General features: G+C 48.5%; 1 protein-coding gene across 1 annotated transcript; it reads right to left on the reverse strand.

The window, feature by feature from the left end:
* Positions 1 to 424: 424 nt before the first annotated feature.
* slc41a2b (solute carrier family 41 member 2b) lies at positions 425 to 14693 on the reverse strand. Its single transcript, XM_068754993.1, has 11 exons — positions 14672 to 14693; positions 13146 to 13797; positions 11920 to 12027; positions 10444 to 10515; positions 9973 to 10117; positions 9603 to 9749; positions 7217 to 7364; positions 6848 to 6927; positions 5090 to 5221; positions 4657 to 4805; positions 425 to 1613 (listed from the first exon to the last, which is right to left on the reverse strand). Exons 2-11 carry the CDS (start codon positions 13680 to 13682, stop codon positions 1428 to 1430), a joined length of 1704 nt encoding a protein of 567 aa, XP_068611094.1. The 5' UTR covers positions 13683 to 13797; positions 14672 to 14693; the 3' UTR covers positions 425 to 1427.
* Positions 14694 to 14815: the final 122 nt, after the last annotated feature.

Below are 14815 nucleotides of genomic sequence, written 5' to 3' on the forward strand. Positions count from 1 at the left end.
CTGGTCCGGTTCTGTTGAGGGTCGACGGTTCTCAGGATGACTATCATGTTCCACAAGACGCTGTGGCAGCTTTACAGAAAGACATTTAGTGTAGGCGTAGGAGGTGTGTGTGTGTGTGTGTGCGTGTGATAGCTGTCGCTTTCCAAATGTCTAGCTAAAGAGAAAGAGAATGAGCCTGGACGTGTTGTCATGGAGACCATCTGAGAGCGCTTTATTCTGACAAAGACGCCGCTGTTGATTTCAGTCACTTTTCATCGCCGGCCCAGAATCTGATGCATTCAGGGACCGACCGACATCTGAGTTTCCCTTTCAAAGCAGTGACGACGACTGCTGAATGCCCATTCAAGCAATAATGAGGGGGGGGGGGGAGAGGGGGGGAGACTTCAACAAACCCTTTGGCAAAAATAAACACAAAATGAGATGCTTTTCAAGTGAGAGATGTTTATTTGGGCGTTTCTGGCCAAAGTGAACCACAAAAGGAAAATCGAGGGTTTCACAGCGAAAGGAAAATGAACCAGATTCATTCCATCGTCTAAATCCCAGAAACAGCATCAGTTGGTCGTTTTAGTTTGTCGTTTGGCTTCGACGGACGGACGTTGGGTCAGGATGCACCTCATTTAGTTTTGGGGCGTGGCTGCCGTGGAGATGTGGAATAAAAAGCCTTGCAGAACACGACTGAGACCGAGCGTAGAAAAAGAAGCCGTGGCTCGGCGTCAGACGTTACAGACAGACGGTCGCATCCGTGGGATGGATGACCTTGAGAATCGCACAGAGACACGCGGTGGAGATGCAGCGCGTGATGCTGCAGGACGACTGGATTGCTAGCGGATTGCTAGCGGATTGCTAGCGGCAACAAGGTTGGGAGCACCTCGTCTAGGGAAGGTGCTCCGTGCGGCCGCTAACCTGTGTAGCCGCTAACCTGCCACGCGGAGCAGTCTAAAAGCACACGAGGTCGGCTTCTCGCGCCGTCGTTGCAGATTCCTGTTATTCCGTTTGAACTTGCGGTCTGGCGCCGGTCGCGCTAACGCTAACGCTAGCGCTGCGCGTCAAACGTTTTCTCTTCACAGACATCCCGTGGGGAAAAAAAAAGGACAACACAAAGAAGGTAACAAGGTGTCAAATATCTACCTGGCAAAGAGGTAGCGGAAGCGCTCCAGCTAACCGGAGCGCCTTCCCAAGAGCAGCAAGGACTCCTCGGTGTGACGGGAGGGCGGCGGTCTTTCCCTGCCCACCTTAACGATAGATATGCAAGTGCTTTGGAAAACAATATGAGGGTCAAAACCGGTAAAAATTGATTTTTTTATGTAGAAAAAAATATATATTAAAAGCCATTGTGTCCGCCGGCAACACTCCCACAAGGCTTAAGGCTGCGAAAAGTCATCTGGCAAAGAGCGTGACTCCGCCCACTGTCATCGTTAAAGGGCGGCTCAGTCGCCCACGTCGCTGTCCTGGTCGCCGATGACCCAGAGGAAGTGGAAGCTCAGCGCCAGCAGGGCGGTGCCCAACAGGTCGCCCAGGGCAGTCAGGTAAGGAATGGTGAAGCTGTCGGGGTCTTTGCCGCGCCGCCACATGGCGTGCACCATCCAGTCGGCTATGCAGAGCAGCAGCAGCACCTGGAAGAGAAAGGGAAAAGGATCGCGGATCATCCAGCTGAGCTAACGGGGAGCAGCGGGAACCAGACGCGAGCTCAGAGCGCGATTCTTTATTCACACATTGTGAAGAGCGCAGGGAGGAAGTGAGACGTCTATTAAAAGATGAGGACGGGTCCCTGACTCAAGGGGAACGAGCCGGGGATGAGCGGCAGGGCAGAGATTAGAACAGCAGAAGAGAGATGATGGAGGGAGCAGGATGAAGCCCATCTGCCTACCCATCCTCCATCTATCTGCCTGTCTATCCATCTATCTGTCTGTCTATCTCAGCTCTGGACCGGGAATGATCCCGTCGTGGGAGCATTTCTCTCTCATATTTTCCCCAGAGCTGTTTTGGGTAGACGTTGGTAAAAACCAGGACAAGACTTTTGAAACGTTTCTCCTTTTGGTTGAGGGGTGGATTGCAAATGAATTAACTCATCGAGCGCCAGCCATTTGCAGCTCAGCTACGTGCCGAGGGCCTCAGTTTTCCAAGCCCCGCAGAATATTCTTTACTACGACTGTGCAAACCAAATTAAAAGATTAAAGTCTCTTCTTTCATCAGGAAAAAAATAAAGTGTGTTCCAAGCACTTTTTCGTTCCGTTGAAGAGCGGCAGATTTCAACGTCAGTTTGGGTTATAAGAAACTTCTTAAAATTAAACTGACATTTAACTTATTTTTAACCTTATAAATAAAACTGATATTAAGTATGTTAATCAACTATCACATTGTATAAAAGCTGTTGCCTCACATCACTTTGTAATACCATGCAGTAACTCTGGTAACATAAAGATGGGCAGTAAAGATAACCCTTATGACACAAAAACAATGATGTTTGGCCTTCATGCAAGAATTCAAGAGCTATTGGTCTTATTATTGTTAGACATTTGAGTTATGCATGCACGCTCACAATACACAGGTTGCACAAACACTGGCTGAGCTGATGGGAGTGAACCGCGCCTGTGAGATGTCTCGTGGTGAGGCAGGTAACAGGAACACAGATTCCAGGTTCTAACTGTTTTATGTCCACCACAGGAGAACCCCTGAGACAGAGATGATTGGGTGAAGGCGCAGTGAAAGACAGCATGGTGGGATTTGGTAATAGGAAAGAGAGGTATTGCTAGATTTATTAGGGCTTTAGGTACAATAGGTTATGGGGAACGGGTCTGGAGATAGAGCACAAACCTAGAGATGTGATTAGAATCCCGAGAGGAGTTTCGGACGACTTCATTAAAACGAAGCAAAACTCGATGAGCTGACCACATTATAGGAGGTTCAAATAGAATTTTATTTGGGTAACCCCGCTTCCTGAGATCGTATTGGCATTATCAGGTGGTGCAGCCCACACTGCACAGTCTCAAAGTGGGACTGAGAGACTGCCAGATCTGCAATTGGTGTCAAGGCCAGGCCGCTCACTGGTTGAGATCTCAGGGAGTTCAGACAGTACCTGAGTAAATTAGAGATGGGGAATTTGTGTAGGAAGGTGATTAAATTTTGGATTGGAATGTGGTGTTTTGTGGCCATGATTGGAGGGAGAGGTTCCAGGGAATGCCGCTCGGGGGTAGTTGGCAGCGGACGTTCCATGTTTGGTGTTAGCTGTAGCGCGCTCATTGCTAATGGCGGTCTGAGAGCGACCCTTTAAGGCCTTAGAGCACTGTTAGTTAACTTTTTAGAACATTTGGGTTCTCCAGCCCTTTCATTGTTATGGATAATTGGTAGGCTGAGCAGAGGGCCCTTATGGCCCCCGGCCCTCGTGACCCTCACACCCGGCTGAGACGGCTGGGCTTCATCGTGCCCGGAGATCCGGAAGAAGAGGACCGACTGTGATCGGGGTCTGGGTCTACATTTCACGCTTTGGTGTTAATGCTACTACATGGTAACGCTGTTTGCTTGTAGATTAACGGGGGGGGGATTTTGATAACTGTGTGCTCATTGCTGATGTGAGGGGCTGTGGGGGTATTAGGGTTGGTAATCTGTATTAGTTACCACAGCTCCTTGCTATGCAAGCTTTGCGGGGTCCCCTTTGGGGCCCGTAAGGGAGGTTAGCTCCCACATTTGTGAACAAATTACTGTTAGTGGTTTCCATTTTGTCTGCACACGCTCTCTGCTGGCCTGGTTCGGGGTCCAAGCTAACGCCCTTCGGGGGGGAGGGCGCCACGGATCTGGTCGGGGAGTGAACATATAGGTCACTTATAGGTTAGTGAGGTGACCCGTTCGGGCCACCTCAGCAGGGGGACTGTTGGATATTTGAGTTATGCATGCACGCTCACAACACACAGGTTGCACAAACACTCTTAGTTTCTTTATCTCTACATACTCTGAGGTAATCACACACATAGATTAATCACATATAAAGTATCACACATTGTAACTGATACACGATGGGAATAAGTTAGGGCCCTAACCGCCCATCCCAGGAGGAGGGTGTAAGCACCCCCTGGGAGGAGGGTGTTTTCATGCCCACTATAAAGATCACTGCCGTAGAACATTTGGGACTCTTCTACAGAGTCCCGCTTCCGTGTCTGTAGGAGAGTCCAGCGCTGTGTTTCCTTACCAGCTTTGTACTTACTGAAAACCTTCAGTAAACTTGATTCGTTTTATAATCCTGACTCATTATTGAATAAACACCTCCAACATGAGATATAATAAAAGAACCGAGGGAAAAGGGAGAAACCTAACATTATTAAATGTCCCAGCATGCTTAATCTAAATGTTACACTCCCATGGTCATGCATATTCATCACTGTTGAACTCTAACCTTTTCAGAGTTTCTCAACTTGCAACCTGTCGCCCTGAGCTTTAGCCGACGCCGCTGAGCCTTATTGCACGGTGTTGCCTTCGCATATTCGACATCCTCAGTCCTTGTCTGAACACACATCGTTGTCATGCTATGTGGTTTAGCGTGCTGTAACAATAAAAGCCTGCCTGGAATCAGTAGCAGCGTTTGTTCCGTTGTGCTGGGATGTAAATCGCGCGTCTCAAAGCGAGCGTCGCTGTGAACGACGAGCGATCGGTTTAAAAGCTCACCTGCAGCATCGCAGCAGACAGATAGACCGACATAAAGATCGGCGTCAGGGAGGTGTGCCCGCTCTTCATCAGGTGGATGGTGTAGAGGAACATGACGTGGCCTGGGATCACCAGGAGGAGGAGCACCTGAGCCGAGCGATGGTTGGCTCCTGACAATGTACAGAACGGATATTAGCAGTGCTGAGTGGAACGAGTGGCGGGGGGGGGGGGGGGATCGTTTGTGGCTTCGGCGCCGAGAGGAAGAGGTTGGTGACGGCGCCTCAGGCCACGTATCCAAAAACAAAGATTATTTTCTACGGTTTGGCCGAGGTCGTGTGGATTCAGGCTACAAGCTGATGCAGCCTTGAGAAACATATAGGACTACAAGTGCTTTACACCCCCCCCCATACTGGAATAACCCCCACCCGAGTGGGATTTGAACCCTTTTATTTACCTGTGCCACAGAAGGTGCGGCAGGGGTAGTAGCAGCCCTTGGCCTCGTCAGGGACCTCCCCGGGGGCACAGTTGAAATGCAGGTGAGTCGAGAACCTGCTGGATTGGATGGCGACCAGGTTGCCCCCGATCCCTAGACAAGGCAGAGACAGTTCACGGTTGGGGTGGAGCGATCTGCGTGGGCGAAGCCAACGAAGAAAACACAAGGCAGGTGAAGGCGGCGCCACGCGGACATCGTTCCTGAAGCGGAGAAAGACTGGAGCGCTTAACATTCGCAGCCGCCCTCTGGAAAGGAACTCACAGTCCGACTTCCTGTGTTTCTCACCCTAGACTGGAGATTAGAGTAGATTATAGGAGAGCTCTCTGCCGGCATTCACCAACAACAAACGAGCAGACAGACACACGGGAACGGCTCAAAGGAGGAGAGGAAGCGCTTTATAGTCGCACAAAAGGAGTACAGAAGGAGAGACGCTGCTTCTTCTTCACGAAAACTAGCATTTAGTCATCGTAAATCTGCTAATCCTGTTGGAAAGCAGCGCAGCGCCCCCCCCCCCCCCCCCCCCCGCCCCCGTGGCTATTAAATTAGACGCAGCCGCCGCCTCCTCAGGGTGACGTCCATTTAATTCTATTCATTATGGCTCCCTCTCTGCCTCGTGACACTTAATGGAGCATTACCAGCGCTCCCACCGCGCCGCTGAACAGGCAGAACTTCACAATAAAAGCATGCTGCTGAGATTAAAGGCGTCCCTCCGTCCCGAGTCGAGGCCTGAGCTAACCCAAACAGGATGGTTTAAAACGTAAGGCTCATATTCTAGTGGCAATTAAAATGCGAAGCGAAGCAATAGAATCCAGGTCACCGAGTTTGACAGGAGGAAGAGTGATGAATAGAATAAGGACCGGGCGGGGGGGTCTGAGGAGGGGGTCTGGGTGCCATGCAGCCGACCTGCTCCACCAGGACGGGGGAGATGTAGCCGGTCTTCCGCAGATTTAATTTCACCTTGTTTATTTGAATGATTCTAACAGCAGGATGTGACAAACAGAATCTAATGAAAGAAAAACATGGAATACTGCGAGCTGTAAAACAAGCAGACAAACATTCTCCTAAAACTAACAGAAGCATATAAAAAAAGAAAATGTGCCAAGATGGCAAAGTTTGAGTCGGGTGGAGGCTTCAGAACTAACTGACACCTGCATGTTCAGAAACCAAATTATCTTTATGACCTTTATAAAAGCAAACCTGAAGATTTATACAGCTAAAGCATTGGTCTACTAAAACTCTGCTAAAATTATTTAAATGCTGGCTGTCTTTTTATATCCAAGACCTTTGTTTCTTAATCTGGTAAAGTCTGGAGTTCTTACAATTAACCCCGTGGAGGCCATGAATGTCCAGACTAAATGTGAACTGGTACGTCACACAAAGGGGCGGGGCTTAAGACAGGATAAGGCGGGGTACTGTGCGCAGCTGACGTCACAGAAAGACGTGGACAAAGGAGGATTACAGATGCAGACACATCTTCCGCGGCGTCAAACGGTTAAACGAGGAGGAATTCAGGATTAGAGGAATCTAAATGCTTAAGGTTCGAGTTGATTTCTAGATCTTTGTGTCGTTTTTTTAAATCCCTCCGGCTTTAGTAAGATTTTGGTGGCGTCTTCGACCAGATTCTAGTCATCTGTTCGAGCCTCGTGAGTAAAAAAAAAACACAGAATGAAATGAGCACACCTTGAAGCAGGAGGAAGCGGTACCAGTAGTTCTACTCACCATTTATCACCGGGGTGTACACAACGATGCCAGCCAGATTTGGGTCGGACACCGTTTTGTCCAGGATCAGCCCTCCAATGCTACAGGACACAACATCATAAGAACATTTACTGGGGTCACTGTGTGTGTAAGAACGATACAGGGGCATAGAGAAGAGCAATACCTTGAAATAAAACTACAAAAACGGGGAACGGGCCAATCAACGTCCGTACACTGGCGGCGTTACTGAGACCCGAGGGCGTGTGTGCTCGGGTGCAGGTATTTGTTCAGGGGATTAGTCATCAAGCAAACCAGACACTGGGAGACACCTGAGTAATCCACACACACACACACACACACACACACACACACAGTTACACTAACACACACCTGCTGATGACCATGGCAGTGATGACAGGCTCCCATCCAGAGTAGAGGAGGGTGCGGCTGGCAGGGTGCTTGGAGGAGATGATGATCGACAGGGGAGTCAGACACATGAAGAAAGCGCAAAGCACTGACGACACATACGGGTAGGAATCTGAGGGGCAGAAGAAGCGACGCACTCAGTAACCGGTCCCGGTTGGGTAATCTGAGGGACAAGAAGAAGCGACGCACTCAGTAACCGTTCCCGGTTGGGTAATCTGAGGGACAAGAAGAAGCGACGCACTCGGTAACCGTTCCCGGTTGGGTAATCTGAGGGACAAGAAGAAGCGACGCACTCAGTAACCGTTCCCGGTTGGGTAATCTGAGGGGCAGAAGAAGCGACGCACTCGGTAACCGGTCCCGGTTGGGTAATCTGAGGGGCAGAAGAAGCGACGCACTCAGTAACCGGTCCCGGTTGGGTAATCTGAGGGACAAGAAGAAGCGACGCACTCGGTAACCGTTCCCGGTTGGGTAATCTGAGGGGCAGAAGAAGCGACGCACTCGGTAACCGGTCCCGGTTGGGTAATCTGAGGGACAAGAAGAAGCGACGCACTCGGTGACCGTTCCCGGTTGGGTAATCTGAGGGACAAGAAGAAGCGACGCACTCAGTAACCGTTCCCAGTTGGGTAATCTGAGGGGCAGAAGAAGCGACGCACTCGGTAACTGTTCCCGGTTGGGTAATCTGAGGGGCAGAAGAAGCGACGCACTCGGTAACCGGTCCCGGTTGGGTAATCTGAGGGACAAGAAGAAGCGACGCACTCGGTAACCGGTCCCGGTTGGGTAATCTGAGGGACAAGAAGAAGCGACGCACTCGGTAACCGTTCCCGGTTGGGTAATCTGAGGGGCAGAAGAAGCGACGCACTCGGTAACTGTTCCCGGTTGGGTAATCTGAGGGGCAGAAGAAGCGACGCACTCAGTAACCGTTCCCGGTTGGGTAATCTGAGGGGCAGAAGAAGCGACGCACTCAGTAACCGTTCCCGGTTGGGTAATCTGAGGGGCAGAAGAAGCGACGCACTCGGTAACCGTTCCCGGTTGGGTAATCTGAGGGACATTCTATTCTTATTCTGGAATAGAATGCCGTCTCACACTTTTCTGTTTAAGGGAAAACAGATTTAAAGCGCACAAAGATTGCGTTCCCCTTGCCATGTGCATCAGAAATATACACTACTGTTACTGTATTAGAATACAAAAGTGTTTGTTGGCAGGTGGGAAAGGGAACAGAAGAGGGGGGGGGGGGTTCTGAGTAAACATAAAAGACACGTGGCGACAAGTATTTAATTTGATCGAAAACTGAACACATACTGTAGACGAGAGCAAATGAGGATGACGTGCAAGAAAGTCAAAGAACAATTGCTGGCACATAAGGGACCACCCCACAATAAATACACTTCTTTTAATGAAGGGCAGCCCTACTCCAGCGAGGCAGGAGGGCCCCCTACTGGCCGACTGGCCATCGTAACGTTCGCCCGGTAACTGGACCGTACGCTGGACCGTTTCAGCACCACCAGCTGCATTTATTAAAGCCAATTTGATTACCGCCATGAAGCGGTGACTGAAAAACTTTAAAATGTTGTATTTAAAATCATGTCATTCTGTTTTTACACTTACTTTTAACTAGTACCAAGAGGTTGTACTTCTGATTCTCTCTACCGTATATTCTCTCTACACAAAGGAGTTTGCAGGATTACTCAAAAAAACTATGAATGGATCTTAATGAGATTTTTTCATTGCATTTTTGAGGGGGCAAATAACGCATGTAGTATTCCTCTTTCCTCCGAGCTGTAGAAAGAGTACGCTTCGGAATTCCAAATGCTTAGAATCAGTTATTCTGACAACTTTATTCTGCACTATTGAAAAATCCTCCCGGTCCCTGGTGATCATAGACTGACTGGAAAACGAGCAGACTCCATCAATACCGGCTTCTTGGAAGTTTTCCTCGTCAAAATATAAAAAAATACAGAAATAAAACAAGCAAAAACTAAATTCAGATTTTTTTTTTCACGCCGTTAATATTATCCTTGGTCACTCCTTATCGTGGATAATTTATACGCAAACTCTGGTGAAGCTACAACGTTCCAGAGAACATGACCGCATTTCACTATCTGAACTAAAGGTTTCCATGGAAACGGTACAATGAAAAGTAAAATAACGTGGCTGACACAAACAGGGGTTCGGGTCCTCGTCTACCGATTAATGCCAGCGGTTATCGGCTTGATAAACGCTTCTAAAATACATATTACTCTGTTTCAAGAAACTGATCAAGTTAATGATTTCTTGAAAAGATGATCACCATTGATTTGACGAAATGGGGAAACACATAATGCCGTGTCGTGTAGACGTTCGGTCTACATACCCAGGCACTGGTAGAGGCCCTGGCTGATCCAGGCCAGGATCGCCAAGGTGATGAGGTCCCCAAAACTGGCAGCAATGGGTGTGGCTACGTTGTCTGGGTTGACGCCAGTCTTCTTGGAGCCCACAATCACACCCACCATGATGATACCTGAACGCGACACCGACGGTTTGGAGCGCCTCAGTGGCTGTCATCTTTACCAGAGACATTATTCATTGTCATAGTGACGTCTACGTTAACCCTTTAATGCCGAACGTATCATATTTGATACACGCGGCCTTTAAAGGGTTAACGGCCTAGTACGAACTGCAGTAGCTGGCCGTGTGTGTGCGTGCGTGTGTGTGTGTGTGTGTGTGTGTGTGAGAGAGTTCACCCTGCAGCAGGGAGGCGATGAAGGCCGTGGCCACGCTGCTGGAACACAACAACACAGCGTGGCTCATCTGAAACCTTCCCTCTGGGATCCAGCCAAGGACCACAGCTGCTACAGCTGCCAGGAAGCCCACGACAGTGGCCTGAACCTGGAGGGGGGAGGGGGGAGGGGGGGGGGGGGGGCAAAGATATAGATCCACTTCCAACAAAGATTAACTTTATTAACATCGTTTTTTTAGTCTCAACCAGAAAAGATTTCAAGCGCATTAATTTGCCTTAAATTCAAGAAAATTGAAATCCTTCTGTAAACTATAAATATTCTTCAAAAAACTAATTGAGCCATTTGATACTGAAAAATAATACAATGATGACCAGCATTACTTCAGGAGGAATAGCTAAAACATCCATCCCTCGCTACACCACAGCCCTTCAACAATTCACTAAAATGATCGATCAAGAATTGGAATACGTTCACCTGCTTCAGTGCCAGGTTGCCGATGATGAGGTTCCACTTCTCTATCGGAGAATCCATCTTGCCCACGTTCACCTGCGATGGGAAGCGGTTAAAGTAGCAGCAAACCCTGCGTCCTCCCTTCGGATACTACTCCAGACCTGCTCGGGAGATGAAACAAGCTACCAGAACGTTTCACACGGTGTTACCGGCAGACGTAGAAACAGACTCTTCTAAATGAGCTGGAAAAGTCCCGTCTGGCGTTCAACAGCTGAGCCCGGAGGAGAACAAACGGCACCAGAACCGAGCCTCTGTGCCGACTCAGCACTGAGAATATGGAGCCTTTAAGCCGCTAGCAAAGTTAGCTCTGTAGCTCGTACTCCTTCTAGCGCTCAGGAGACCAACACTGAGACAGCTTCAGGCGGCTCCCCGCTCTACTGCCCTTCATTTGAGGTTTCCCCTCTCTCTAAAGACACCCCCCCCAGTCTGCAAAAACCGTCCTTCTCCACAGAAGAAGTCATAGAAAATGCCTTTGAGCTTCTCCAAATCCTCCAGCCAAAGCCGTTCTAACGAGAACCTACAGTTCCACGGAAGGTTCTAACCCGGTCGAGACATCCGCTCCGCCCGTCTCTAATTTACTGAATGCACAAAGAGGCCCGGCTGGTGGAGGTGAGACACCACCCCAAAAATGGTGCAACGCCACAAAAGCAAACACACAACCTGTGCATCGTGTTCCGTGTGCCATCCACAGCAACACACACACACACACACACACACACACACACACACACACACACACATACCAAGAGACTGTTCAATCTTTTTCAGCATTGCAGAAAAAACTAGAAAGACAATCAGAGATTGCAGACCTCGCCTCCAATAGACTATTGGATCTTGTGAGACAGTAAACAGGGCTTCCGGATCAGAGGGGCCAAACCTGCTCTAGCTTGCTGCTCCAGAACGTACCACAAGACACCTTCTGGACTCTTTTTCCCATCATGCCATTCGTGTCCCTCCCTCTTAAAGTGGCAGTTTACAGCAGAGGCACAATTCCAGATGTAAAAATAATTCTAGAATCTGAATCCATATCCGGATCAATGCTATTGTCGGGGAGGACAGAGCCACGGACAGAACCTTGCTTGTGTAAATATTTTAAGTCGATTGGGTTACTAGTTTTTGACTTATGCGCTCGGACAGACAGACAGACAGACAAGCAAACAGACAGACAGACAGACAAACGGACCCAATTGCAATACCCTCGCCTCCTCTTCGGCGAGGGTAACAAACAATCAAATGAGACATTTTCTATTGACTCAGCGAGAATGTAAAAATACGATGGACTTAAGTTGATGCCGAGTCACTGCAGCACGACGCCGGCCTCCAGCCCTCTAACCGCTACCTCGGCGTGTTGCGTCAGACAATGAAACGCGTCATCCACAGAAAGGAGAATGGACGAAGCGTGTGTGTGTGTGTGCGTGTGTGTGTGTGCGTGTGTCTCACCGCTGTGGACAGCCTCGAGGCAAGCGTCATCTCCAGGTTTCCCTTGAGACCGAGCAGAGCGGGAACGAGGATGAAGATCTCTGTGATGTACTGAAACGCCTGCCAGTGCTGCAGGTGACAGAAGGAGGAGGTCATTTGGAAAACACTTTGGCATATCTGATCTCTCAAGTAATGCTAAGCTATCATTTAGCGTCAGCAACTTCCTCCTTTGTCGGCGTACTTGTAAACCTGCGAACAAACATCAGTAAACAGGCTCGTCACAAATGATCGAAGGATCAATTTGTTCCAAAGAGGTGTTTGCTAACATTTTGCCACGTTTGGAGGAAGTACCTTTCAGGGACGGGTCGGCAGACGCTACATGCATCTCTAAATCAAGACTAAAGCACACCCTAAAGCAAGATTTTTTTAAATATAGATGCATTAAAAAAAATTATAATGATCTGCAAAGAGTTGAGAACAAGCCAGAGAAAATACTTTGCTTTTTGATTAAGGTATTTTACTTCAGAATTCTTAAATGCCAAAATAAACAGACTTGAAGTTAAAGGTAGCCTGTGGAGACACCCTAACCCCTAAACTAACTTTGAAACATAAATCATAAATGTTCTATGTCTCAGTCACACTATAACAAAATGGCTTCTTAAATGGACCAAGTTTAATGATTAATAATGTTAAAATTAAATGCCATGAAATGGAATGTTTAGCAGCGCTGCAATAATAATCAAATATAAATGCTATATTCTTTGCTGCTAACTTCTCAGGCTGTTTTCTGTGGTAAACTGAATGTTCACTCTTAAAACACTCGAACTTAGTGAAGCGAGAGAAGACGTGGACCCAACAGACTCGAGTTCTGGACTGGATACAACATAAAAAACTCCCTCATTCAAAAAGACTCTTTAATGGCAGAACTGTAATGGATTATTAGATTATATTCGAGGTGCGTGTGCTGTGCACGCTGTTTTGGGAGGTAAACTGCACGTTAGCACGCAGCTAACCGTGCGACCCTGATCTGTGTGATAATCAGGTCAAACCTCTTTGAAATCAACAACAGGCAGAGCTTTGTTTACGGGCGTTCCTCCTACGTCAGCACCGACGTCCCTGTCACCGAACCCGTGGCGTGTTTACCGACTTGCCTTCAGACTCTTAGTATCGACGACAGAAAGGAACAGAAGACAGCAGACGAACGAGAAGCTTTGGGAATAACGCTCCCGTCGTCGTTCGGACACTACCTGCACGATATCCAGCACCATCCCGGCCGAGACAGTCCCGAACCCGGCGAGCAGGAACGGCACCAATATCTGCAGCGCCATGGCCAGCGGTGACTCCTTGGGCATGTTGAGCCGGTGCGTTTCACGCGCATCGACCTCTTCCTCCTCTGCGTCTTCCTCCTCGCCAGAGAGCCTCCGTTCAGCCAGCATGGGTTCCGTTTCAGAGTAGCCTCCGTCTCCGCAGTCAGACAAAGTGACGGAAGACCGCGAGGCCCTGTCCAGCAGCCGCCGGCCTTCTGCGTGCGCCGTCTCCTGTCTGTAGCCATTCTGCAGCGAGCCGGCCTCCGGGGCAACGGCGAGGTCCGCCGTAGCTAGCCGCTCCTCCTGCAGCTTGGTGTAACCGGTCGGGACCATGGTCTGGAACAGCGAGGCAATCCGCCCGGAGGAGACGGGCTTCAAGGAGAGAGCGCTCCACCCGCCACCTGTTACGCTCATACGGACGGCGAGGCTAGAGCCCAGAGACTCCCCGAGAGCTCCTCCCAGTCTCTGTACACTCATGATGTGCTCTGCAGCTGCAGGCGTTCATCTCTTAACGTCCAGCCTGTAGCGGAGCATTAATGTGACGCACAGCAAACTGGTTCAGGTGCAAAAATCCATGTTTGAACTCATCGGTCTGAGGAATGAGAACAGAAGGAGCATAAATACGCAACCAATACGCAAGAGGTGAATGTGCTTTGTCACAGTCTTTTAAAGTGGTTGTAATGAAAGCGCTTCTTAAACATGATTGTTGGATCTCTGTAGAATGAAGAATCAGTCTGGACCTGCTCTTCTTAGAAAGTAACTTGCTGTAAAAACAACAACAACAAAAGGTAGCACTAATTTAGTTTTGTTTCTTTTTTTTTTACCACGTTTGATTACAATTCACAGTAAACAATGAGCTCAAATAGCATATAGCATCATTTTACATGTGGTGCATTGAATTATTTAAACTGCTCTAGTTTTATGTTGCTATTGCAAATAGCTAACGAGTAGAGTGTGTGTGTGCGCGCGTGTGTGTACGTGCGTGATGTGAACATAGCCTAATGCTGGAAGCATGATTAAAATATAAAGTAGGAATGATGCTGACTGGCCGACTGAAACGCATTAATGTTAAGTTAGTTTACATATCATTCCTGATATCCGGAATTCCCCTCTGGGATTAATAAAATAATCTGAATCTGGATTAGACTCCATCCAACAATATTCAGGTCTGTTCGCAGCATTTTAAGCCCCACGTCAGCGATTTCTTCAGACGCATTCTACGGTGAAGCTAATGTTTACAGGCCAGCGTGGTAAACTGTGTTGCTAGCAGTAGTTGTGATTTGTTGATGTTAGCTAATGTTAGCTAGCCGCACAGAAATAACAACGTAATAATAATAAACACGGTTCCCTAGTTTTTTAACCGTTAGCCGTGTGATGTAGCCAGCGCTAGCAAGAGAGAGGCTACGGAATGTAGCGAGCAAGTTATTTTAGTCATGAAAGGTAACTTGTTGTTATTTTTTAGTTACCTTTCTGCTGCGGAGAAGCGCTATCCAGGAAAGACGCGACGCTCGTCTAGCGACGGAGAGCGAGCCGCGTCACGTCACTCGGTGCAACCAAAGATCGTCAATATTGCGAAAGATGGCCGACGCAAATGGAATAACCGAGTGAGA

Source organism: Brachionichthys hirsutus, chromosome 22, assembly GCF_040956055.1.
Source record: "Brachionichthys hirsutus isolate HB-005 chromosome 22, CSIRO-AGI_Bhir_v1, whole genome shotgun sequence".
In the NCBI taxonomy this organism is placed as follows: domain Eukaryota; kingdom Metazoa; phylum Chordata; class Actinopteri; order Lophiiformes; family Brachionichthyidae; genus Brachionichthys; species Brachionichthys hirsutus.

What these genes read in the sequence shown, in the direction of transcription:
- slc41a2b (XM_068754993.1), bottom strand. Translation starts at nt 13,682, where the DNA reads ATGAGTGTACAGAGACTGGGAGGAGCTCTCGGGGAGTCTCTGGGCTCT. An exon ending in GCAACCTGGCACTGAAGCAG is followed by an intron (nt 10,118 to 10,443) that starts GTGAACGTATTC and finishes TCCCCCCTCCAG; the next exon opens with GTTCAGGCCACTGTCGTGGG. An exon ending in ACTGCCATGGTCATCAGCAG is followed by an intron (nt 6,928 to 7,216) that starts GTGTGTGTTAGT and finishes TGTGTCCTGTAG; the next exon opens with CATTGGAGGGCTGATCCTGG.